General features: G+C 37.8%; 2 protein-coding genes across 5 annotated transcripts in view; both read right to left on the bottom strand.

Annotated features, from left to right (window-relative positions):
* tmem131l (transmembrane 131 like) overlaps positions 1–2,966 on the bottom strand; it is a 40,005-nt gene extending 37,039 nt beyond the window's left edge. For 3 of the 4 annotated variants that reach the window (XM_055009924.1, XM_023293552.3, XM_023293553.2), the window contains exons 1-2: positions 2,755–2,965; positions 1,986–2,059 (exon numbers count right to left, since the gene is read on the bottom strand). In XM_055009924.1, the coding sequence (XP_054865899.1) occupies positions 1,986–2,059; positions 2,755–2,878 (198 nt within the window). In that variant the 5' untranslated portion in view covers positions 2,879–2,965. Of the gene's footprint in view, positions 1–1,985; positions 2,060–2,754 lie in introns of all 4 variants that reach the window. The other variant, XM_055009923.1, reaches the window with a different exon arrangement.
* Positions 2,967–5,393: 2,427 nt separating this feature from the next.
* Positions 5,394–24,834, bottom strand: mnd1 (meiotic nuclear divisions 1 homolog (S. cerevisiae)). The gene is made up of 8 exons (XM_023293547.3): positions 24,676–24,834; positions 22,036–22,101; positions 21,773–21,830; positions 20,020–20,168; positions 18,258–18,332; positions 18,053–18,167; positions 9,098–9,142; positions 5,394–6,642 (listed from the first exon to the last, which is right to left on the bottom strand). The coding sequence occupies exons 1-8, from the start codon at positions 24,676–24,678 to the stop codon at positions 6,536–6,538; spliced, it is 618 nt and encodes a 205-aa protein (XP_023149315.1). The 5' UTR covers positions 24,679–24,834; the 3' UTR covers positions 5,394–6,535.
* Positions 24,835–25,403: the final 569 nt, after the last annotated feature.

Genomic DNA, 25,403 nt, shown 5'->3' with positions numbered 1-25,403 from the left:
TTTTTCATTGTGCATTCTATCTGTGATGCCTCCAGCACATTTGAAGCTTGGCACATTAATGGCTTAACTGAACGAGACAAAACCAATTTTCCTGCTGAGTAAGCACAACAATGAACTAACACTTCTAATGCTGCTCACTGCAGCAGGTGGGCTATTGAACTATGATGAGGAATAGTCAAAAGCAGAACGGCAGAATCTGTAAATGAAGTGGATTCTGGTTGCAGGGATTTGAAGATGAATGCGACAGTTTAAATATTTATGACAATGGTTTGTATACGACACACAAAACTGAAAGGGAAGAGGACAGAGATAAAACTTCGACTATTTTTGGAGTTCCTCTAGGACTGGATCAACCTGCTTAGTCTTGAGGCCAATCTAAAACATAACTCAATGGTTGTAAAAATCCCAGGAGAGGAAAATGACAGCCATTACAAACTCATAATTCTACTAATACACACATTATCTGCTCAGTTTTGATATCTACTGCCCATATTTGATTTTTATTATTAAATAAGGCACAAGACACAGCACTTCCTGGATCACTACTTCAATAAGCAGCACACACTAAAAAATGTCTAATTGCACTTTTTCTGACAGATGTTGCAATTTGCAATATATATTTTTTGTATAGTTGTTTGAAATGTGATCAATTTTACCACACAAGGCACCATCAAAAAGCATAACTGTCTAACAACAACAGCTTAAACTGAGACGTACTGTTAAATAACAAGACTGGACTTGTGTCAGTGAAAAAAAGTTTTAATCTGCTTGAAGTACAAAATATTGAATAACAGCATTAGCCTGATTATCTAATAGCTACACTTTCTGCATCCTAAATGGCAGCCTTTGCAATTTGATAATTTTGTTTATCCCTTTTGATTTTAAATCAATCAACTGTTCAGACCCACTACTTAACCAGCTGACCACCAGCAGAGTATTGAAGATGTCATGCTCTGTTTCACACAGCCCATGTAACTGAGACAGTCGCTCCATTCACCGCTAAACATGACACCTAACAATGTTAACAATTCTGGCATCTGCCAATTGATCTCCAAGGTAGGATGAGTAAACAAAAAAAGCACATCCAACGAAAGATGCGCTCCCTCCAGCACTCTTTTATTCACATTAATGATTGAGCAGTTTATCTGGCTAACATGGAGTATTCACTTCAATGCTATCTGTGTTATCGCTAACCTCTGTGTGTTTATATTGATTCTATCAGGTTGCAGACTGCAGCAGAAAGCCTTTAAGATCTTATTAAATACACCGGCAAATTCCTGTTTCTACTATTTATACTGTTTGTCAAACTGTACGAAAAGGCTCCAATCTCAATGCAAAAAAGGTGACCATTGAAAAGCACTTCAGTTATCTGTTTTTGTCTTGCAGAAAAATGCCACACCTCCCCTCAGGTAACATGACAAGTCAGCTGGTGGCCTCATGACAGGTTATCAGTAAACAGTCAACTCCTGCTGTTTGCACGCCTCTTGCTCCACCATTACGTAATCACCACAAACGTCTACCTAGAAATTATCAGAAAACTGTATTGTAGATCATTAAAAAAAACTGCACAACTAACTTGAAAATGTGCAAACCACAGAAGCTGCGTGAAAAGGTGAAAAACTGCAGACTCGTTCCTGACATGCTCTCAGTATGTTCTGCTGATTGAACTCCACAATGGACACTATGTACAAAAGAAAATGAGGAGGAGCCACATGGCAGGTGGCCTCCCGATTTCTGCTTTCATTCCAGAGTTAAACTGCGCTTTCTAGCAAAATAACTGAGAGATTCGTGCATGACTCTTGCAGACAAAAATCTTGGATAACATCACATAATGGAGCACAACTCTAGTGTCCGCTGAATGAAGCCAGTGGTGATGCTCTGAGCCACACACGTGTTCATTCATATGGCTGCATTTGAGAGCGGTTCAATAAATATTCTCAGTACAAGCACACATAAAAAGAAAGAAAGACAGAAAGTGTGATTACCTGGAGTGGGACTAATGGGTCTGCATCCTCTGGCTGCCAGACCTCGACCACGCTGGTGGACATCTGACTCAGGGCTTTGTGGGGAGCAACAAACAGTTAGACTGCTGCACATTGCATAGGAAAAACACTGCATGATACTCAAGCAGACGATAGAATAACAACATAGCAACCCCTTTGAAAACATCACTGGTTATTACAAATGAATAAACCACAACGGGGAGCAAGATAATCGCACAGACAAGTGAGGAAATGACTTCGCCTCGGCAGCCTGGACTGACAAAGGCTGTTTGCTAGCCGTTTGTTTAGCACGTTAGCTCGGCAGCTAACGAACTTGGCAAACACCTCTCCAGTGCTGCTGCTGCGGTAAACACGGCTGTGTTAGCATCCAGCTTTCAACGATGTTTACATTTATCACACCGACAGCCATTAAGTGTCCAATTTAAACCCTCTAATTATCCGCTACTTCCCCCATCTGAGTAAGTTAGTTAAAAAAAAAATAAACAGCACGGGCAGCTAGCATAAACTAACACTAGCAGGCTGATAAAACATTAAGCTACAACCGCCTTCCAAGTTGAAAAAACATTAAAATATGCCTTAAACACCACCATTTGAGCATTTATTCAGAATATTCCTCACATATTTACACAGTTGGAGAATCACTGGTGACTCGTTTCCCAGTGTTTGCTGTCAAGTCAGCCTAGCTAACTTAACGTACATTTTTTCCCGTCGTGTTCGCCCCCCGAAGACGAGAATAAAGGTGAGCACCAACCTTGCAGCTGAGCCCCTCCGTGCTGTACGCAGGGTAAAAGTAATTGTAGTATTCCTAGTAATATATTGATCCACGTTTTCCTGTGACAGTGGCTGCCTTGGTGGAAGTCCTGAAGCCCCGCCATGCTGCCCTCTCAGCTAGCAGCTCGCCTTGTGTGTCGCTGCGTCGCTCTTTCTTCCCCTCAGCAGCAGCTCCAGCAGCGGCAGCTCCAGCAGCGGCTCCCTCCCTCCGTCCGTCCCGCCCCGCCTGCTCCTCTCAGCCGACAGGGACGGATCACACCGGAGCCGCTTCCACTGGGGCTGCTGGACAAGGTAAGCTCTACAAATTCAACAAAAAAAGGCAAAATGCAAAGATTAACATGCATAAAGTGACGCAGTGGAGATGAATGCTGTGGCTCAGCATGAGTATAGTTCTACTGTACAACAAATAAAAAATGCTACATTCATTTGGTAGCTACATTTACTTTTATCTTCCAGATAAACATAGAAAAAATGTTTGTCAGGTGGTTTATGAAGCAACAGTACACAGAACACTTAATGCATCAAGAATGACAACACACATATATATACTATAATACATATAATACTACCGTTCAAAACGTTTGGAGTCACTTAGAAATGTCCTTATTTTTGTGCAAAAGCATTTTTTTCAATGAGGATAACATATTAAATTAATCACAAATACAGTCTAGATATTGTTCTAGACAAATGCAAAGATTAACAAGCATAAAGTGATGCAGAGGAGTTGAATACTGTGGCTCAGCAGGAATGTACTTCTACTGTACAACAAATAAATAAGACATTTTGTATTTTTACGATGTTCATTTGGTAGTTATTATTGGTTTATTATTATTATTATTATCAGTTTATTTAAAAAGGGACCATGTACAGTATTAAACATAAATGTTGCCATTTGATGCATTGATGTGAATTCAATCTGCAGTCCCTAAATATATTGTTGAGTTATAAAACTCAACAGTGTAGTTCTACTGTACAACAAATTAAAAATACATTTTGTAATTTTTTTGATAGCTATAATCACTTTTATCTTTACAGATGAAGATTTACAGAGAAAAACACATTTGTCAGTTGGTTTATGAAGCTCAACAGTAGATACAACAGTTAAACCTACTTAAACTAATAGCTTAGCTGTTATTATTATTTTAACTTTACAGAATAAGATTTACATAGAAAAACATGTTTGTCTGTTGGCTTATGAAGCTCGACAGTAGATAAAACAGTTAAAGTTATCTTCACCTCAACCAACTACACCATTAAAAGTCTACTTACTTATTGATGCAGAAGGAAATAACTCATATATTAATAACAGCATTATAACATTTATAAAGATCATCATGTATTAAGTTAATCATCAATCAAATAACAAATCTGACTCAGTTACAGCAGTTCTGTCAGGAGGAATGGGCCAAAATTCCAGCAAACTATTGTGAGAAGCTTGTGGAAGGATACGCAAAACATCTGACCCAAGTCATAGAGTAGTAGTAGCAGACAATGCTACTAAATACTAAGGAAATGTATGTAAACTTGTGACTCAGAAGAAAGTAATAAAAAATGTTCTAAAAAGTCTCTCTCTCATTATTCTGGCATTTAACAAATAGAAATTATTTCAGTAATCCTAACTGACCTAAAACAGGAAAAGGTTAGTCTGATTTAATGTCAGACAATGAGAAAAAAAATAAAGGTTATGTGTCTTTTTATACAGTATATGTAAACATCTTGTTCCAACTGTATATGCAATAGCTACTTTAAGGTTTTTACAGTGGAAAAAAAACAGAAGCTTATAAAATGTGAGGCACTGATTGAGATTAAACTAAAGGTTTCTGATCTTTTTAACTTGTGACCTCTTAGAACAGCTACGAAAAATATAAAATTATTATTATACATCAGCTTCACCAGTAAAAAGCTGCATTATCAACAATCTATTAACACATTTTACAATAATTTCTCCATCACAGGGGACATTTTATGGCAGAACCAGGACTTTTTGATGATATTTCTTTAATTTACACAAGAAAGTAGTACACATTTGTACTGTTACTTCAGTAAATCACCACTGACACTACTGAGAAGCATGTGGAAACACCTATTACACTTGAAATGAGTAAAAACCAGTTCTAAACCTCCTTCACAGAAACACTTAAAAATACATGCGGTCGGTGCTCTTTATGCAGCAGTTTGATGTTGTGTATTAGTCTGTGGGACTGTATTTAGGTTACGTGAAAGTCTTTCGTCAGCCGAAGTACTGCATTGTTGATCTATTTGGAGAACAAGGCACGTTTAACAAAACAAGCTGCAATTAGTAGGACTCTAAATGAGCTTAAACTGTTCAGTCTTCGAGCAGGGCCTTGACATTCAGCATGTCAGACTCATGAATCACAGGACTGGTCGGGCAGGTACGCACATGAATCCTCACTCAGGTTGCTTTTCTGTGGGTGTGTCAGTTCAAACAAACTGCAGCTCAGCATTTAGAATATTTCGTTATTTTTGTTGTTGGCTGGATCAGTGTTGCTACAGTCATCAGTGCACTTTGACAAGGAGCTTAAGATTGCCAAAATAAATAAATGCAGAACATGCAAGAATGCAATGAAACTTGCAGTAATGAAACAGCAACAGTAGGAATAACAAAAACGAGCCTTTAATCAGGAAAAAAAATGAATTTCACTGCTAACATACTCTTTAACAGCTTACAGAAAATGTAACTTGGGCTGAGAAGTTGCAAATCAACATATTTGCATCGACCTCATGGACTGGAAAGAAAACCAAATGGACGAGCAAAGTAAGACAAGCGCAACGCACATTTAATATTTAAATGAACAAACCTAGACACAATGGCTTTGTCAAGTAGGTCACTGAGTAAACTCGGAACGCACAACTACCTGTTTTGCATCTAGTTCGACAGAAAAAAGGGAGGAAAAAAACAGGGCGATAGTCATTCTGGGCATGTCACGACAGCAGTGTTCCTTTTTTTGTTCAGACAGAAAGTGAGTGTGCAGGCCTGAAATAAATGGTTGCTTTTACGATGGATTTTGCTACGTTCTGGTGGCAATTTACAAAGAAGTTAACATTGAAAGATTGCGCAGATACCGCAAAAAGACTTTTGGAAGCAGTATAGCTGTAGAATCACGGCTGTAAAACTCAGAGGGCCAGTTTCTTTGTACTAAAAAAAGAGGTTCAACACAGAGAAAATGTATTTTATAAACAGCATTGTACACAAAACATAACCTAAACATATTCTCTATACTCTGCCATCAGCTCCAGTACACTTTCTGTTATTCAAGATTACTGGAAGTAAAAAAAAGAAAGAAAATGTAGAAGGAAAAAGTGCCCAAGTATTTGGTTCCAAACCATCTGGTTAAGCCATACAAAAACACTCACTGGCAGCACAGATGTGTTAAGTGTTGAGTCCTTTCCATCATCAACTTGGAGCTCTCAGTTTTCATGCAAACAGGTGTCCCAAAAGCCAAGCTGCTATGTTGTGTTTATCACAGAAACCTGTCACCCCTAACAGGCACTAATGGGTCGTTTGGTCTCTTCTCTGGTTGCACCGAAGGAACATATTTGCTGATAAAGTCCATCTGCTGCTGCAAAATCACCGACATCTGCCCTTATTCAAAACCCACCACAGGTCATAAATGTGATTCTTGGTGCAATTTTCACTTGAATGCATAGAACAGAAACTAGTAATGCATTGACCAGGTACAAAGACTTCAAACAGAAGCTTCAAAACACATTTTTCCATTAATTGGTAGAAATGCTGGCAGTCAGTCCATGTAGTCGAAGTCCTCGGGGATACCAAAGGCTTTATTAATGCGGCTGTCATCGAAGGAAAACTTCTTCTTTGTCCACGACTTGATGGCAAACACATTGTCTGAAAACAGGAACGCTTGATTAGATGAAACACACTAACACAGATTTACAGTCTGGGAATAGAAACACACTCTTGGACTCAAGGATGACGGTCGAGTCCAAGGACCAAATCATCTGCTCTGCTGTTCCAAGGCATTTGTTTCGATGACAGTTTGGTGAAAGTTGAGTTGTTTGGCAGAAGAACTGATTATTACTTCCTGAGCCCAGCGGACATTTCCCACCAGAGAAAATCTATGGCGGCTGGAAACCATCTGGGTGATTGAGGGGAATCTGACGGGTCTTAATGAGGACCTTAATGAAGGTGAGGCACTCTATGAGCTTCATGCTGCAATTTGTGATACAGGCTGTTGACACAAGTGCACTATTATTTTGCAAACAGATCCTAATGAGCGCAGATTTAGTATTATTTATTTTCCTGGAGGATGTGCGTGAGATGAAACTGTAGCAATCATCTAGACGTGTTCTGAGATGTGATTACATTTTTATTGAGTTTATTCAGTCTTCTGTTTCTTTTCATTTTGCATCATCCTGAGGTAGAAGAGATAAGATAACCTTTAATTAAATGTACAGTGAGGAAATTTGCAGGGTTACAGTAGCAAAGATAGTGCAAAAATTTAAGGAATGAAGTATGAAACATAAAAATAACCCCAAATTTAGTAAGCTCTAGATCTAAAAACAACAAAAAAACATAATTGCATATATCAGTGGTATTGCACAGATTTTTTGATGAATAGAAATACTGATAGAGTACTATCATTGCACAGATTGTACATAAGTAGAAAGACTAAATATCTGCATAACTTCACAATAATATAAGGATTCATCTATCATGAATGCTCATGATCCCACAGTGTGATTCTATTTAATTTTTGACAGTTGACTGCAGTATTAACTGTAATAATGAATCAGATATCTTGAATCTGGTGACTTATGATGTTGAATTTATGATGATTATCAAACTTCAAAATATTGTATACTAACATCATAAGAGCACAACATTTTAAAACAGTCAAAAAGCACATAAAAGTACAATTAATCTAACAGAAAAAATAAACGTGTGGACTCTAAAGCAAAATGTTTTCGAGGTGATTCACGACACAAGGTGAAAGTTTTGTCACCGGATTAACAAGCTAATCAAATATATTCGTGTTGACTAACGCCTTTACTATCAGCAGCTTAAGCCAATAAACTCTGACTCACGCCACTAGTAATGGCTTTCACTTCAGTCCTGAACTCCACTTTTGATAAGAACAGTGAATGAATGTGTCTGGGCTTGTGTAGGTGTGTCTCAGTGTTGAGTAGCTATATGCAAATCATTTCCCTAAGCTTGAGGTTCTACAAGACAAACTGCAGCTACAGAAAATTCGAAACGTTAAGCAGGATTGAGGTTTAAATTTGCAGAAACAACATAAAACATTAATGCAGTGTGCACTGCAAAAAGTACACAAAAGCAGCAGCAACTCCCAAACCTAAAAGGTTTGCAGAATTGAAGACTTGTTTGTGTTTTTTTTTAACGATCATATTCTATAAATATTACAGTTCTCTCTCTCTTTTTTTTTAAAATCATCAAAATAATTCAACTTAATGTTTTAAATTAGATACTTAATCATGGAATTCATTTTTTTCTTGTAAAATTTCTAATTAGATTACTTTTTTAACAACTTTTCTCAAAATACCTCAGCTATATTCTGTAAAATCCAGATTTTTCTCCACATAAGAGGAGAACAAGAACAGCAAAGAACATTGCATCGTTCTTGTTCTGAGACGACACAGTGATGAGAAGAAGAGGGAAGTGCAAGTTGTAGAAGAGGCAGATATGACTCAGTTGCTTCAAGTGAGTTCAATTCCATGACAGCGAAGCAAAAATGTGTCAACGTGACTTTGTTGAACAGCTACAGGCAACGCTGACCTAAAAGGTCAATAGACTACAGGCATTGTTGGTTGCCGTTATCCTCAGAGGTCAGCTGTGTCCAGGGTTACTGCTTGGGTCAACAAATGCAGAAGCGTCGACTCCTGGGAGGTAGCGGTTGGACTCACTGTGTCCGGACAGCTTTCAATTTGTACATTTACAAGGGTAATTAAAGGCATAAGCTCTGCCACTGTCAGTCTGCAGTTATTTTTAACCTCTGTATTCAGAGGCCCCTGTTCTCTACAACAGTAAATCCAGAGTGGGGCTGCGACTGGACATTGTTTTTGATATGCAGTGCTGTAAAAAAGTATTTGCCCCCCTACTCATCTAATGTGGCCAGGGTTACAAAGCCAATGCTGAGGCTCTGGGACTCCAGAGAACCACAGTGACAGACATTATCTACAAATGGAGAAAACATGGACCTAAAGTACTAAATGTTTTTGCTCAAGATAAAAGATGTTAATATTGTGTTTTTTAAAAAAAATTATTGCCGCTTGAATTCAAATTTCCTACATGTGCCAGTACATAAAAAGGTAACACGACTCACCTGTCCACCTGGAAACAGCTTCTTTCGCTACGACATTTGATTTTCCTGTAAAACAGAATTCATGATAAATATGTGCATTATATAAAGTTCCTCTATTTGTTTATCTCAATCAGACGGTAGCAGCAGGCTGAACAAGGGAAAATGCTGTTGTTCAGACCAACAAAGTCAGTACAATAACATCCCCGTTAAAATGAAGAGATCTGCTTGATTATACTGTGAAAACATTATGAAAAGTGTCCTGTTACACATGATAAACATCAATCGTGCATTGTGATGAGCTTCATTTCCTATGCTTTGTTTCTTTAATGCATTTAGTGCATATGCAAAACAGGCCAGACAAGTAAAAACAAAGTTGACAGCTCCAGAGAAGCTGAAATAAGTCGAGCAGATTGGAAAAAAAAAATACATGAAACTGTTACAAAATGCTGAAAACAAAAGAGACAAAATACTGGCAATACTGACATAACAAAATATTGGCAGCAAACAGTCTTTAAGGGGTAAAGTACAGTGATGTGATGGTTGGGTAGCTACAATCACGCTGTATGAACAAGTGGTGATTTCCCACTAAATGAAAGTGGACACTTTAGCCTCTCTTCAGCGAGTCAAAACAGCTCCTCGACTATAGAAACCTGACATAGAGCTGAACAATGTGCAGGAAATGGATCTATTTCTGAGTCAAACATCTGGTGATCCTTAAAACTGATCCTAAAACAACAGCAGAAAACACCAATAAATCTTAAGGCACCTCGAATAATCGCTTTACCTTTTACCGAGAGTTAAAAATAACCTTTTGTTAATTCCATAAAAACTATCCACAGACGCTGGTTTGGCGGCTGCCGGGCCATGGCGGCCGTACATGCAGCCATTATAAACTATTTCAGGCGAGGTTTGCAGCAGGATTGGAGCATTTCTCTATGATTTGTCCTTTATGAAAACTAGAAAAGGTCCAGCACTGTTGTTGGAATATCTGGTAGGATTGTCGGAATATGTGACATGCATTGCACGAGCCTGTTGTTTTCAGCATATATTGATAATGTAACAGTGAAGACAAATGATTTATTTCTAAAAAACCTTTTCACCTTCCATCCAGACTTGCAAACTGTCATGACTCACTGATCGCTGTCTGTTCATTTGCTTATCTGCCCAAATGATAATTATATATTTGGCAGAGACAACGATCATTGATTACATGAACAAAGTCTAAATTAAAGTTAACCTAGGATGCTGGTTTTCATCTGCGAAAAAAAAGCAGCCTAAACATTGAATTAAGCAATATATGCATACATAACAATGGACAACAAACAAAACAAAAAGAGAAGATAACTAGTTTTTCATTGGTAAACAAATAATTTAAGACTGAATTTTACACTATTTCCAAGCACAATGAAGAAGTACACTACAGGTTAACATTTGGAAGCAACTTCAAGTTTCTGTTCACAATGTCTTTCTTACAAACCAGTATGAATTCTGTTGATTCTGGGATGTATTTACTGCATGATCACACTTTGCTTTCCTTGATAAGCACCGTTTTACGTATACATTGATGTTACCAGACAACTGTTGAATAAATGTCAACTAAAGAAAAGAGAGGCTTGGTTTTAGAGTTGAGGAGGTCTACATGAGTAACAACTTCAGTGCAAAAGTAAAAAACAAATCAGAATTTGCATTATTCACTTTAGCTCTTTGACTTTTTAGAGTTTGCAAACAAAAATCCCAACAAATCTCAACTGTATCTATATAACTACCTAAGAAATGACTGGGAAGAAACAGCTGAGTAAAGTAGCAAGAGTACAGATGCAAATACCCAATAATTAGAGTAAAAATGTATTCTGATGAGCGACTCTTTATAGAATAATCATGTTTAATTTGTCGCAAAGTCTGCCAATGAAGCTATGATCTTTTGTTGTACAAATTTGATCTCGCTTCCAAATTTTGGCCTGTAGTGTATTTCGTGCTGTCCAACCTGATCTATTAAAACAAATCCAACGCTTGTTTAGAAGGGAAAACATTTTTTTTGCAGTCGTTATCTTATGTCCAGTATCTAACTGGTGAGGTAACCTCATAGTCTCAAGCACTGAAAGCATTGTTTTGTTCCTTTTTCAAAGTATTGACATATGCACCCAATCTGTACTTTAATTGCTTCAGTTTGATATGATTATGAATAAAATCCACCTTTATGTGTCTCCTTTTCAAAGTGTCATGCACAACCATGCTTTGATTTTTTCTTTTTTTTGTCCTATCCACGTCTGTTGTTTTTAACCCCACCTTACAGGAAGGCTTAAAGGTGTGGCAAGTATTGTCCAACATTTTAACCTGGTTATTCTAAATCATAACCTTGTCCGTCTGCTTTGTCGCGTGCACCAAAGCTTGTTTTTTCCAGTGGTAATTACAGTAATCACGGCAGTGTTTTTAAAACTACTTTGCATCTGATCTAATTAGAGAAATTACAGTGACTCCCATCCACAGGTGTAATTAAATACTGATTTTTGACTTTGACTGTTTGATTATTTCCATCCCACCTGTTGCCACAACAGTTTATAGGCCTCTAGGGATGTGGCAGCCATTTACTCAGAGATACACAGGAAAGAAGACATGAATATAATACACACTTCAGTTTAGTTTGTTTTGATTTTGGTGGTTATGTTTATTGTTTGCACCTATGTGTTTTTTTAAAATTTCAATTCAGTTTTATTTACTGTAGCGCAGATTCACAACATATGTCATCTCACAGCGCTTTGTATAGTAAGGTACAGACCTTACGAATGATGAATGATGTTTGTTATCCTTTTGAGTGAATATGTAGAAAAGTGTGTAGGTCATTTGTGAAATAAACCAGCAACTAGTCCATAATAAACTGTAATGTATCTGTGCTTTAATGTGAACAAAGACACAGTGTAGGAAGTAAGTCCAAGTAACCCAAGTGAAATTCATTCATGTAAATATTCTTAAATTTGTGTTCCTAGTATCCTTGTGTTCTTCTGTTTTTGTTATTACACCGCCAAGAAACATGGCGGAGTTATGTGAAGATCGGCGTACTTTTGTCCGTCTGTGCTCAACATTACTCAACTACGGAGTAACGGATTTGGATGAAATTTTCAGGGAAGGTCAGAAATGACACAAGGACCAAGTGGTTAGATTTTGGCAGTGATGCAGCTTATAGTCTGGATCCACAAATTTCATAAAAACTTCTGTATCATTGCAAGACAGTGACATGGCGTCACTGTAACTATGACAACAAGTGAACACTGTGTCAGTTGCTGGCTGACGATCACATGATTGCGATCCTACTACAAATAGACCGCTGTGGACTCATCCATCAGAAATGATACATCTGAGCAGCCTTGGCAGAGTACTACGCTCTCTGAGTGCTTTTCTTGTTCATATTGTTTATATAGTGTGTATACATCACCTCGTTGATTTATAGTTGCGTTTTCTTGCTTTTCTTACTGTCACTTTGCAAATTTCTCATTAATTTCTACCCTCATTAATTAATTCTCATTAATTGCTACCCTACATCTGATAGACACTGTTTTTAACTATTTAACTGAGTAATTTGGATTATTCCTTTACATCCTTCCAGAAAATCCTAAAAATTCAGTACTTATTGCTGTAATAATGCTGTACACAGAGAAACCTTAACAGACGCTGAACCTCAGAGTATCATGTTTACAGCTTTCCTATAAGCAGGAACAGGTCTGAGCCCATTCTGCAAGTTCAGTCTAACCCTGTCAGCGACAGACATAACATAATGTCATACACTCAGCACATACAGCTCTCAGAGTACAATCCGAGCTTCAGAGAGCGCAGATGGTTATCTGTGAGAAAGAACAAAATAAGACCTGCAGGCATGTGGAGTCAGTTGTAACGTGAAAACAAAGACTTTGAAAGTAAAAGCAGGCCTGTTCTTTCCGTCTCACTGATCCTTTAAGAATGATTTATGTGTACAGTTTGGTTGCATCACATTTATTTATTACCAATGTGGAATTTCAGGATGATAACAACAGACAATTGCATGACAATGTCTATCATGGTGCATGCAGAGAACAGATATTTACTCTGCAAGTGTAAAAATGTGAAGAACATACATAATTTTTCTTTGATTGAAGTTATTTCTGTAAAACAACACCATTGTTCAGACAGCCTTCGCAAGTGTTTAAAATAACATTAGTTCATGTTTTTAATGTGCATAATAATTAAAACCAGGCGTGATCTTCTTGTTGACACATATGTCAGAAGTGTTTTTATAAATTTATGTGCTCTTGGACTAATTAATAAATAGGAGCTTGGACTTAAACTTTTACAGACGCCAACAAATCCTCATGCTTAGTTGTTACTTAAAATCCTCTTTAACAGATTGCTGTTGAAGTTTATGTACCTCGTTTCTGATAGGTGGTTGTTAAAATGCTTATTTCATCTCCTTTTTGTTGCCAAGCGAATAAAAAGGATTGTTGTTGTGACTTTAAGAAAAATATAACTTAAAGAGGAAGTCTGTAGTAACATTGTGCTGTTAACAGTAAGTAAAATGTATTTGTGTAGCACCTTCCACAGATATAAAATGACAAAGTGCTTTACAACGAGATAAAAATAAAAACTAAAATAATGTCAGTAATTATAAAATAATAAAAACAGTACGGTGGTTAACATTGCTGCCTCAGCTAGATTCGATTCGATTAGACAGATACTTTACTGCTCCCTGTGGGGAAATTCATAAGTCCCAGCAGTATCCACGCATGAGAGATAAAAGGCATGCAAAAATACAGAAATTAAGCTAAAATTCAACAGAGGATTCTGTGTTGTACAGATAACGTATGGATGATGTTAATACAAGTGACTTTTCTGGAAAAATGTGTTGGTTTTTTTTTCATCTGCCTAAATCAGGTTTTTATCCCTCTGTTTGTATTCAAAAGGACAATTCACCAACCATTCTGTAACTGTAAGGTCCATCTCAACCTGACTTTAGGACTTACTCAGGTTTCTGAAATTAGGATATGTACTAACACAAAAATAACACTGAGGAAAATACAGGAGGCAGAGCTTGAGGTAGCAGAGACTAAAATGCTGAGGTTCTATTTGAGAGTGACCAGGATGGACAGGATCAGGAATGAGTACATCAGAGAGACAGATGATGTTAGATGTTCTGGAGATGAAGCCAGAGAGGCCACACTGAGATGGTTTGGACATGTACAGAGGAGGGAGAGTGAATATATTGGTTGAAGGATGCTGAGTTCTGAACCGCTGGGCAGGAGGTCTAGTGGAAGACCAAAGTGGAGGTTTATGGATGTAGTGAAAGAGGACATGAAGTTATGTGGAGTAACAGAAGAGGATGCAGAGGATAGGGTTAGATGGGAGCAGATGATTTGTAGTGGTGACCCCTGAAGGGAGGAGCCGAAAGGAAAATAGAAAAATTAGATATTTTAAAAATGTGTTTCTATCTCCTACTCAAAAAACAAATGTCAAAGCTCCACCAGACTCCATGCCTTTCCAGCAAAGACGCTGAGAGTCTGTGAAAAATTTGCTTTGATGATAAACCCTCAGTCTTAATCCTCCTTTCATGAAGGTTAAGTTTGTCGAAGAGAGGTGAGGATGCAACTGTACAGTCTCTCTGAAGGATGTGCTGCTGAATGAGATTATATACTGCAAGGCATTTCTGTTATTTAGCCTACACTCTGTGATATAAATAGGGTGGACAAAATAAAAGAAACACCTGTCAGTGTAAAGCAATACAGTTCCACGAAGTGCAGCCTCGGAAATCACTGGACAGTTAAATCAACACTTCTCTAAAAACAGCCCCAACTTAATTATATATGCAATAAAAACATATATAACCTTCATGAAGGTAGAAATCATTCTACTGCTGTATTAGACAGAATTAGCTTTATATAGGTGTGTCTAATAAACTGGCATATGCACCATGTTAAACACTCAATATACTGGATGTGTTCTAAAACAAGATGTACTTCTATAGCAGCCTTTGTTCTATTCTAGATGACAGAGGCTCTTCATAGGGATTCTGACCTTGATTTAATTTACTGCTGCAACTAACAGTTATTTTCATCAGCAGTTAATCATTTAGTCTATAAAATGTCAGAAAACAGTGACAGAAATTACAACAAAACCCAAAGATGCTCACTTCTCACATCGAAGACATCAAATAATCAGTTATGAGCAGCTAGAATGTGTGAATGGATTTGATATTCTTTCTTTGGTATAATTACAAGATGGCAGTTTAACCCTCCTGTTATGTTAGTTTCTAAGGAACAGCAATGATATCAATTTAATCTGAGGCATGTTTAATTAAAAAATCCCAATAAACATAGTTTAAATCTCATTATTATCTCCATTACTAATCATTTCAATCAATATTTAGTGCCATGGTGTTCTTTACCTCTCACATATCATGGTTCAATGAGGATAATTTACTCATTTTTCATTTAAAAAAAACTGCATATTTTGAAACCTTTTTAATGTACATTGGAAAGACCTACATATAATATAAAATAGTTTTACATGATATTGATTTTTTTTTTTAATTATTATTTTTTTATTCACATTTTGAATTTTTTTCTATGTATGGAGTGATGTTGATAAATTAACATGAGACACCTCTTCCGTTCAGGATGGGTTTGCAAATATGTGAAATGAACCATTTTTACTTTAAAATGGGTCAATCTGACCTGCAACATAACAGGACTCTTAACCCTTTAGGTCACAGGCAATTGCAGAAGCCTTTTTATTTATTTATTTATTTTTTTTTTTAAATTTCAGTGACAAAAAGTCTAAATTTGTAGATTATTCACAAATCTTCTGCCTGGGTGTCCATGTGACTGTCATTAGAAGAGACAGTATGGTCACAGTGGAGAGGAAAAAACCCAAGTGAATTGTGTGCACACTGAAAGCAGGGCTGGCGCAACATCAGGAGGTGCAGGTAAACAGAGCAGATATTTTTATGACACCACGTATGTCACATGGGCAGATAAAGTAACACACCCCCTATACCACAGGTCAACTGTAACATGAACACAAAGCAGTCCAAGATTTTTGCGATGCCGATAGCCGTGTGCATTGTGGACGAGGTTTGCAACAGCCAGTAAACGAGTCACGTCCTGTGGCCTTGTCTCGGTGATTTTAAAAGTTTACAGCACCATCCCTGTAACCCAAGAGGTGGGAGGTTGATTTAGCTCGCAATTAAAACTGACATGTGAGTCATGAGACCAGAAGATAGACAGTCTTGTATCTATGTCAACTACTTTGTGGTTGAAGCTGACATTTTCTAACATCTCGGACGCACATCGAGCGACTTGTGGTCAGTTTTCGCTTCCTCACGTTTGATTTTTAGCCATGAGAATGTGTGACCCTGCTGCTAATACAGTGGATTTAGAGAGGACACACAATAACATGCGCACTGTAAAATCGTGCTGTCGGGCCTTTGTATTCATCATTATACTACAGGCTAAAAGTTTGGAAGCAAGATCAAATTTGTACAACAAAAAGATCATAGTTGCATTGGTGCAACAAAACAAACATGATTATCATATAAAGAGTCACTCATCAGAATACATTTTTACTATAATGGTCAGGTATTTATATCTGTATTCTTGTTTCTTTACAGTCATTTCTGTGGTAGTTATAGAAATATAGTTTAGATTAATTAGGATTTTGTATGCAAACTCTCAAAAGCCAAAGAGCTAAAGTGAATAACGCAAACTGTGATGTGTTTTTTTTTATTTTTGCACACTGAAGTTGTGACTCTTGTAAACCTTGTCAACTCTAAAACTAAGCCCTTCCTTTCTTTTGTTAACATTTATTCAGCAATTGCCTGGTAACATCAATGTATATGAAAAATGATGCGTATCAATGAAAGCAAAGTCTGATCATGCAGTAAAAACATCCCAAAATCCAAGAATTCATACTGGTTTGTAAGAAAGACATTGTGAACAGAAATTTGAAGTTGCTTCCAAATGTTTGGCCTTTATTGTACATACAAGTGTGGTCATATGTAGGCTTTAGAAGTTATCCTGAGTCCGTCACTTCAATGCATTTCACGCCTTATTTTGAGCAATCTGAACATCCAGCACAGCTCTCAGTAGAATGACTGAGGAGCAAACATGAGGGTGTAAAATATGCTTTGCCACATCTTTCTTATGTTTAACTATGAGTAGGTGTTTTTTGAGATCAGGCCAAGTTAAGTGCAGGACTGGTTACTGGAGGAGTTCTCTGGTGTTTCATTTTCATTAAAGTAACAGTCTTTGTGCTCAACAGCTAAAACAGAGTGTGAATTTTTTCAAGTCAATCCACTGCATTTGTATCCCCCCAATAGCCAACATCATGTGGGAGGTTACGCCAAAATAATCCAGCTCCTACTGCACAATTGTGTTTGTTATCTGGTGTGAAACCACTTATTCCAGCCTGTCAAATGCTTGGATGTTGCCCAACTCGTTGCTCTGCCTCGCCTTTTAATCAGAGATCCTCAACCGGGTGCAAAACAAAACCATCTGCCCTGAATAGCCACCTGATGCTACAATTCGGCTCTCCGTCTTATTCTGTCGAGAGTCTAATTTTCTCTTGCAACACAGATCAAAGCTTTTAACTACAATGGCTCACGGTGCAGCTTGAGGCTTATTAACACCTGGATTGTAATATTGACACAAGGAATAAATCCTGAGCTCAGTTTTTCATCACAGAGAGACAGAGAGTTGATTAGATCTTGCTAAAAAAAGATTTTTTTTTACCCAAATAAGGGCTTGTATAACACTCAACATTAAATTCAGAGTAACCAGAAAAATAGAAACCTTCGTATAATGTAATGCAATACTCCTGCAACATAAAATCTGTCATGAAACGGAAACAGGCAGCACAGACTTAAATCAACATACTGTCAGTCAGTAACTGCACATGACGTTGTTGACAAAAAATTCCTGAAAAAAAACAAAACATTCAGGTGTCATGGTTACTCACTCATCTCCTCCACCACTTCTGGGTCACACTCTCGATATTTCTCCAGCTCAGCCTGCAGCTGTGTTCGCTCTTCTCTCAGAGCCCCAAGCTCCTTCAGTAGAGAGCTTCTTTCTTTCTACACAGACACAAACACAGCATTTTGCGACGTACCACTCATTTCATTTCATTTATTTCAATTTGTGCCAGCAGGCGAGCATGTTCTTACCGTATCTTGACGTCCAACTTTGGCCTTTTCAACCGCTTTCTGTAAAGATGTTTTCCGCTGCTTTGTTTCAGAAATCTTGAAAGTGTAACAGAGTTACGTTAAAGTCGACATCACCTGATATTTCAATGCCCCCCTTAACCAAAATCAACTTTAAAAAAATGAGACCAACAAATAATCTCTTGAAACAAATCCACAAGAGCTAACCTGGCTTTTGTAGCCTTTGACTGTAGTGGATTGCGTTAATAATAATGATAATAATAATAACTTTATTTGTATGGCACCTTTCAAAACACACAGTTACACAGTGCTTTATAGTAAAAATGAACACTACAAAATAACACAATTTTAAAAAGCAGTAAGATCTTGTAAAAAAACACAGTAAAATCATACAAATAAAAGCAGCAGTTGAGAAAAGGCCAAACACAAAAAATGACCTTCAGACGATGGAACGTAACAGCTCACCACTGTATCAGACACTAACGATTCATCTGCATTAACACAAAATTACAATGCTGTTAATTGCGCTGTTCAAGCATATAATATGAAAAATGCATGAGTAAGAAGAGGCTTTATTGTACATTTTGCAACTGCCACCCCACTTCCTGTTGTGGAGGCGAGGAGTCCTTGCAGATGCTACACACACACGCACACACGCACACACGCACACACGCACACACGCACACACGCACACACACAGACACACACACACACACACACACACACACACACACACACACACGTCTGCACTCTTGCACTTAAGTTTAAGATCTTTATCTCATTATTCATGACAGTGTCAGTTTTCTCTCATTTTCTATAATTTTCTGCAGATTTGTCCTTTTTATTAGTATTTAGCAGCCTTCAGAACAGTCAGTCAATTTGCATTTCACTGCACAGTATGAGCATGTTGACAAATAAAAACTCCTGAATCTGTATAAAATGGATGACGATAACGATGGCTGTCTGTTGTCACTCGTATGGTACAATCGATATTTAATGAGAGCTTGCTGCTTTTAACTTCTGCCCCAGAAATCTGGTGGCTAATGTTCTCTGAGGAGGCGCCACCCTCACACCATCTGTCCGCCATGTAACAGGGGAGGGAAGTGGGTCATCGCTGACATTCAAGGGATGAGCAGAGTAACTTTCTTTGACAACAAAATCTCTCACAAACGTACAAGAGACATTTTCAATGCTAGTTCAAGCCTTTTCTTTTTTCAGATTCAGAAAACTTCATTTGTCCGCAGGTGGCAATTAAAAAGGCATGTAGAGCAGGCAGTGCAAAAATGACGTAAGAAACTGAGTAGAAAAAAAAGGAATTAAAGATAACCAACATAAATAAAACAAATAGGGATACATATATGTACAAATGTAGAGCAAGTAATGTTCCTCTGTACCTCTATGTAGATATTCCATTAAAAATCAGCCATTTCCAGCTAGAATAGTCATTTACCACATTAACAACGTCTAGACTGGATTTCTGATTAATTTAATGTTATCTTCACTGAAAAAAACTGTCTTTCTTTCAAAAACAAGTACATTTCTAAATGTCCCCAAACTTTTGAATGGTAGTGTCTAAATGCTATTGTTTTACACATTCTGACAAACTGTTGGGTTTAATCAGCAGCTCATCTGTGTTTTCACCCTCTGTGAGCAGAAGCGTTTTCTGTTGCTGACATTATTACTGTAAACAACCTCTGTCAACCCAAAATGCATCTTCTCCCTTCCTAAAATGTACACATGATGTTATTTGTGTGGATCTGCTCACCTGCTTTTGCAGCTCTTCCAGTTTGTGCTTGCGAGAGTTTAAGGCCTTACTGGGAAAGGCCCAGTAGTAGTTGGACGTACCAACTCTTTCACTGTCCACCATGTTGTCATCAACCAGGCTCTGCAGCACTTCTTTTACACTCATGGGAGCTTAAAGGAAAATAAGTACAAGTTTGCACATTAAAATCATTCATTTTCCATCATTTTATTGCTTAGTTAAAGCCATGTATGATTCGGTTTGTGTAGCTCAGCAGTCTCCAGATCTGTTTGGAAATAAAAACATTGCATCCTACTCAAGGTTTTAAAAGCACAAGTCATCGTCAGGTCTCTCTCTCTCTTTTTTTTTTTTTTATCTGTTGGCAAGATGTGCTGCTCAAATGTTCACAAACCTAAACCCACACATCTGCAGCCTTTCTGGCCGTTTTCTACTTATCTGAGAGAACATTGCATGAGAGGATGTAATAGAGCAGAAGCTACATCTTGAACAGTGTCAGTGGTGAAATGTGATACTCCCACACACTTAGCTCAGCCGGTCCGCTGTGAAACTGAAAGAGCTTATCTGCCGAGAGGATGTTGAACAGCATCAAAAAATAGGATTGGCAACGAGGATTGAAAATGAGAAACACACTGGATGGATTAAACAAACCGTATGTGTGCACTCTCTCTTCTCGGCTTTTGTTCTCCTTTTCTAAACTTCAAACTGCCATTTTGATAGTTACCAGTATGGCTTTTTTAAAAACTTTTTTTTTTTTTTTTACTGAAATCACTCCCTTGGCCCCTTTTCTCACATTTTCTCTCCTTTTACAGCCAAATGTGCCCACAATGCAGATCTCTTGTTGCCCCCTTCCCCCCATCACTCAGTAACTACGTTATGCCTGAGTACAGGGGTCAGAAACATGTACTTTTAATCACAGCAACAAGATCCACTTTCTCCAGATTAACATTTTGTCCACTTTGAAACAAATCACTCCGCAGTTCACTCAGACGCGCTCGACAGTTTTTGGTTCGTCTGGGCACTTAAAAATCCACATTTGCACTTCTATAAACGTTCCCACGATGCTCATAATGTCGGGCTGACGTTGAGGGAACACACTTCACTTAACAACCGAACGCTTTCAGCAGCCCCCTGCACTGTGAGATTACTGCTATTGATAGGTCTGGTTCTGCTTATACTGACTGTATACAGTTAAAATTGCGACAGCAAGTCCTGGTTGCCATGGCAATCCTGTAAAGCACATCACTGCAGTGTTTTCAAGAATGCATGGGTGCGATGCTTGTTGATGCTGTCTGTAAATATGCTAACTGTATTCTATTTGAAGAAGCACTTATGGCAATTGATGGCTAACCTTAGTCTTATAGCTCTCGTTGACTGTTCTATTATTAGCTACCCGTTGAGATGAAAAAACAAAACTACCAGAAAGCCTACTGCTGAGTACTTACATGTACGCCTATTTTACAAGTCTTGAAGGTTTAATTTCTTTATTTTCTTTGGCCAGTGTGGTAACTGGCTCTAAAACATGTAAACCTAATTAAATAACAGCATGATCTATTAAAATAAGTTATCGTTTCTAAAAATAGAGTGACGCATCTATGAATGCTAAGATTGGTTTAATTTGTTCAACTAGTTGGAAAACATGATAAAAAGGACTGTACTTTTTTACATGCAGACAGTGCACTTCAACACTGAAAAATCAGAGTTAATGATGTTTTTTTTTTTTTTTTTTTTTTTGGTAAAACTGTCGACCATTACTCACTTATGCCCTTTGTCTTCGGGGCAATCTTCTCAATGTCCTTCAGCTGAAACACATCTTTCTGGAAAGAGAGGAAGAGAATACGTTCAAGGAATTGTTTTCAAAGAAAGCAACTATCGAACAACCATCTACGTCTGTTTCTGCTTCTAGATCTCTGATTGATGTGAACAGCTTTTAAACACATGTAGGCAGAGTATAACTGAGATAGCAGAAAGGGGGCATGAAGACAGTTATCACAGATAGGTCATCTGAAATGAAAAACTCACAGATTCAAAGAAAATCTCCATCATGCGAGTCCTCTTCTCCTCCAAACTCAGTCCCTTCTTCTTTGACTGTAACAAAATGTGACGACTAAATCACCAAGTAGTACCATGTGAGGGGCAGTAAAACAATGTACGAGGGATTCATTGATTGCTTGCAGCTCCCGTTTGTCCTATTATGAACATGCAACAAGGAAAGGAACAAATTACATAAGTTATAGTCTTTGAAAATTCCATTAGTTACCAGTGATTTCTATACTTTATATTCTAGAGCTGCAATGATTAATCAATCGATTGTCAACTATTAAATCAATCACCAACTATTCAGATATTCAGTTTGAGTACTTTTTCTTTAAGAAAAAAGTAAAAATGATCTGATTCCAGCATTATACACAACCGTTCAAAAGTCTGGGGTCACTTAGAATTGTCGTTATTTTTCAAAGCAAAGCCTTTTTTCAATAAAGATAACATTACATTAATCACAAATACAGTCTTTACATTGTTAATGTGGTAAATGACTATTCTAGCTGGAAACGGCTGATTTTTAATAGAATATCTCCATAGGGGTACAGAGGAACATTTCCAGCAACCATCACTCCTGTGTTCTAATGCTACATTGTGTTAGCTAATGGTGTTGAAAGGCTAACTGATGATTAGAAAACCCTTGTGCAATTATGTTAGCACATGAATAAAAGTGTGAGTTTCCATGGAAAACATGAAATTATCTGGGTGAGCAAAAACTTTCGTGTATCTGTTGAATATTTTCTGGTTTCTTCACTGTTCTATGACAGTAAATTTACAATCTTTAGGTGGTAGACACAACAAATTGAAGATTTTTTTAAAATTGTTTTATTATCCCTTATTAATCCCACAAGGTGAAATTTGCAGTTTTCACATATCTCCCCAATTGGGGTGGGGGGGTCACAGCGCAGGGTCAGCCACGTTGCGGCGGCCCTGGAGCAGGAAGGGTTAAGGGCCTTGCTCAAGGGCACAACAGTGGCCGCATCGGGGTTTTGAACCACTAACCTAAAATGCATCTTGCGGAGAGACTATTAAGGAGGGTTGATGGATGAGCTATGAGAGGAGATGTACAGGTGTATCCTCTATGCAGCCATTTGCGGAAGCCTTTTCCAAACCCCAAGAGAGATGTGTGAGACACAGCTGGAATATACAGTCTATGTCAGGAGCTGCTGGACAACTGTGTGGAAATAATATATATCAGTCAGTCAGAACATAATGTAAGTTTTTGTCATACCTCTTGTCTGTTTAAGGTAAAAAAAAAAAAAAGATGTATGGCATCTGTACAGTCTTATCACATTATGCCACACTGTGAACGGAATTAAAAGCAAATATATACTTTAAGTTGTCTGACAAAGACCATAAAATACAGTGGTCGATGATAACAAAACAATGGACGGATGATGCAGCTGTGTCCCAGGTTATTTTGAATAGATGCTACTTTTAAACAACAACTCCAAGACAAGAATGTCTCATTTTGTTAAATGCATGCTGCCTCAAATCCTCTCTTCTCGTGACTCTTCCCGCCCACCCGCATCTCCTGGAGGACAGAAGTCGAGGAAAGAGACAAGGATGTACAAACCGAGAAATGAAAAGTGGGGGTCATCTTGGGCTTTGGGAAACACTGCTCAGCCTTTTTGTTATTTGACATTTTAAAAACCAAACAACTTATAGAGTAATTAAGAAAAATTGTCAACAGATTAAATAGTGAATATAAATTATTAGTTGCAGGCCTAAGGGTCATCTTATTTAACTAATTTCAGCCACCTCATCTCCTCTGTCTCCATCAACTTTTATTTGATGTTTAAGGTCATCGAATGACATCGACTAACAACAGCAATCAACTCAGTGGATCGTGATATGCTGATACGCGTCTGGGAGGAATTCTCTTATCACATCGCTGTTGCCGTGCTGCAGGTGGTAGCCACACTGAACGCTTGTAAGACTGGAAATAAAAGTTGATTGTGAGTAAAATATTTGTGCCTTGTCTGGAATGTTCTGTTACTTCTCCTTATTAAAATACTGCGTAATGAAATCGGTGGATTCTTTTTGAATAACCCTGTATTACGTTCATCTTCCTCCACCAGTGTTTTTGTAGTCTGGCCTCCAGTCAGCGGTGGCAGCACTGAGCAGCACAACAGCCTCACAGAAGAAGAAGGTCACTGCGCGCCATCTTGGATTGTTATACTACTTTGCTAATAGCAAATATTCTCACTTTGTCGAACTAAATCGTCTTTGTGATGTTGTGTTTTTACCTGACGGCTCCATATTTTCTCCCGAAAGCTACATGAAAATTACGTCATCTCTAAAACGCGTTTATATTTCCATTGGTCCTCCGTAAAATAAGTTAAGGAGCGCTGAATACATGGAACAGGACAGTATACAGGTTGGCATGAGTGCCCTGAATTACTGCTACCCGTAACGTCAAGTTTATAGCACTTTGATAAATATATAGTATGAAATAAACCTTGCGTCTGAACCGCTGGGTGGTGAAGGTAATGTTACTAATGCTACTTTTGCTAATGCTAGTTATGAGCTACGTAGCGATGTTAGCATGTAGCTACTTGGCACCGGTGGTCTTCACTTCGCTATCACCTCAACAGCAGGTTAAATCGAACGTTTTCTTACCATTTTGCGATGTAGATTGAACCAGCAGCGTCCACTAACATTGACGTTGTCGACACTTTAATGTGATACAGCGACGTAGTTATGTTTTTAATCCAAATACGACTAAATCGTTCCGCTTGTACTGAATTTCCCGCGGAAGGCTGTCACTGGTTAATGTTGTATTCACTGCCCCTCGTAAACGCCTGAACTCTGCTGTCAAGTAAAATCAGCACGGTTTGAGCAAGGTTGTGGCGTGTCAAAGAAACATAAAACGCAAAAGAAAGTACTCTCTGCCTGTCTCGATCTATCTATCAAACTCAAGATAAAGGTTTTGAAACTAGCAAAGTTTTAAAAATAGTGTTTTAAATTTTTTATTTTTTTTTTTAAAGTAAATGTATGCAAGTAATGAAAAAGTGATGTTTGTCTCTTCTTATTGAAGTCTATAGTACTGGTTGGGGTAATCTGAGGCATTTTAAATATAAAGTCTCTAAATAATATATGGTAGTGCATTTATGTTATTCACTTTTAAATTACCAATGTTCTTATTCTTGACTCAGTGCACCACTTCACATGGTTTTTGACAAATGAAAGAACTTTTTCCAATAATTGTGGTGACATTTGTTTAATTTAGAAGCTACTGAACACATACATAATTTGCGCTATGGTGTATTCGAAATTAAGAATAGTGCCACACCAATATTAAACACTCCGTATCAGTTAAGCACGCCTTCCTGTCTGTGTTTGTCTTT

Source organism: Amphiprion ocellaris, chromosome 4 (assembly GCF_022539595.1).
Source record: "Amphiprion ocellaris isolate individual 3 ecotype Okinawa chromosome 4, ASM2253959v1, whole genome shotgun sequence".
Classification (NCBI taxonomy): Eukaryota; Metazoa; Chordata; class Actinopteri; family Pomacentridae; genus Amphiprion; species Amphiprion ocellaris.
The sequence above is the reverse complement of the archived record's forward strand: the minus strand, read 5'-3'. Positions and strand labels throughout refer to the sequence as shown.

What these genes read in the sequence shown, in the direction of transcription:
- mnd1 (XM_023293547.3), bottom strand. An exon ending in TGGAGATTTTCTTTGAATCT is followed by an intron (nt 21,831 to 22,035) that starts GTGAGTTTTTCA and finishes CTCTCTTTCCAG; the next exon opens with AAAGATGTGTTTCAGCTGAA. An exon ending in TGGAAGAGCTGCAAAAGCAG is followed by an intron (nt 18,333 to 20,019) that starts GTGAGCAGATCC and finishes TACACTTTCAAG; the next exon opens with ATTTCTGAAACAAAGCAGCG.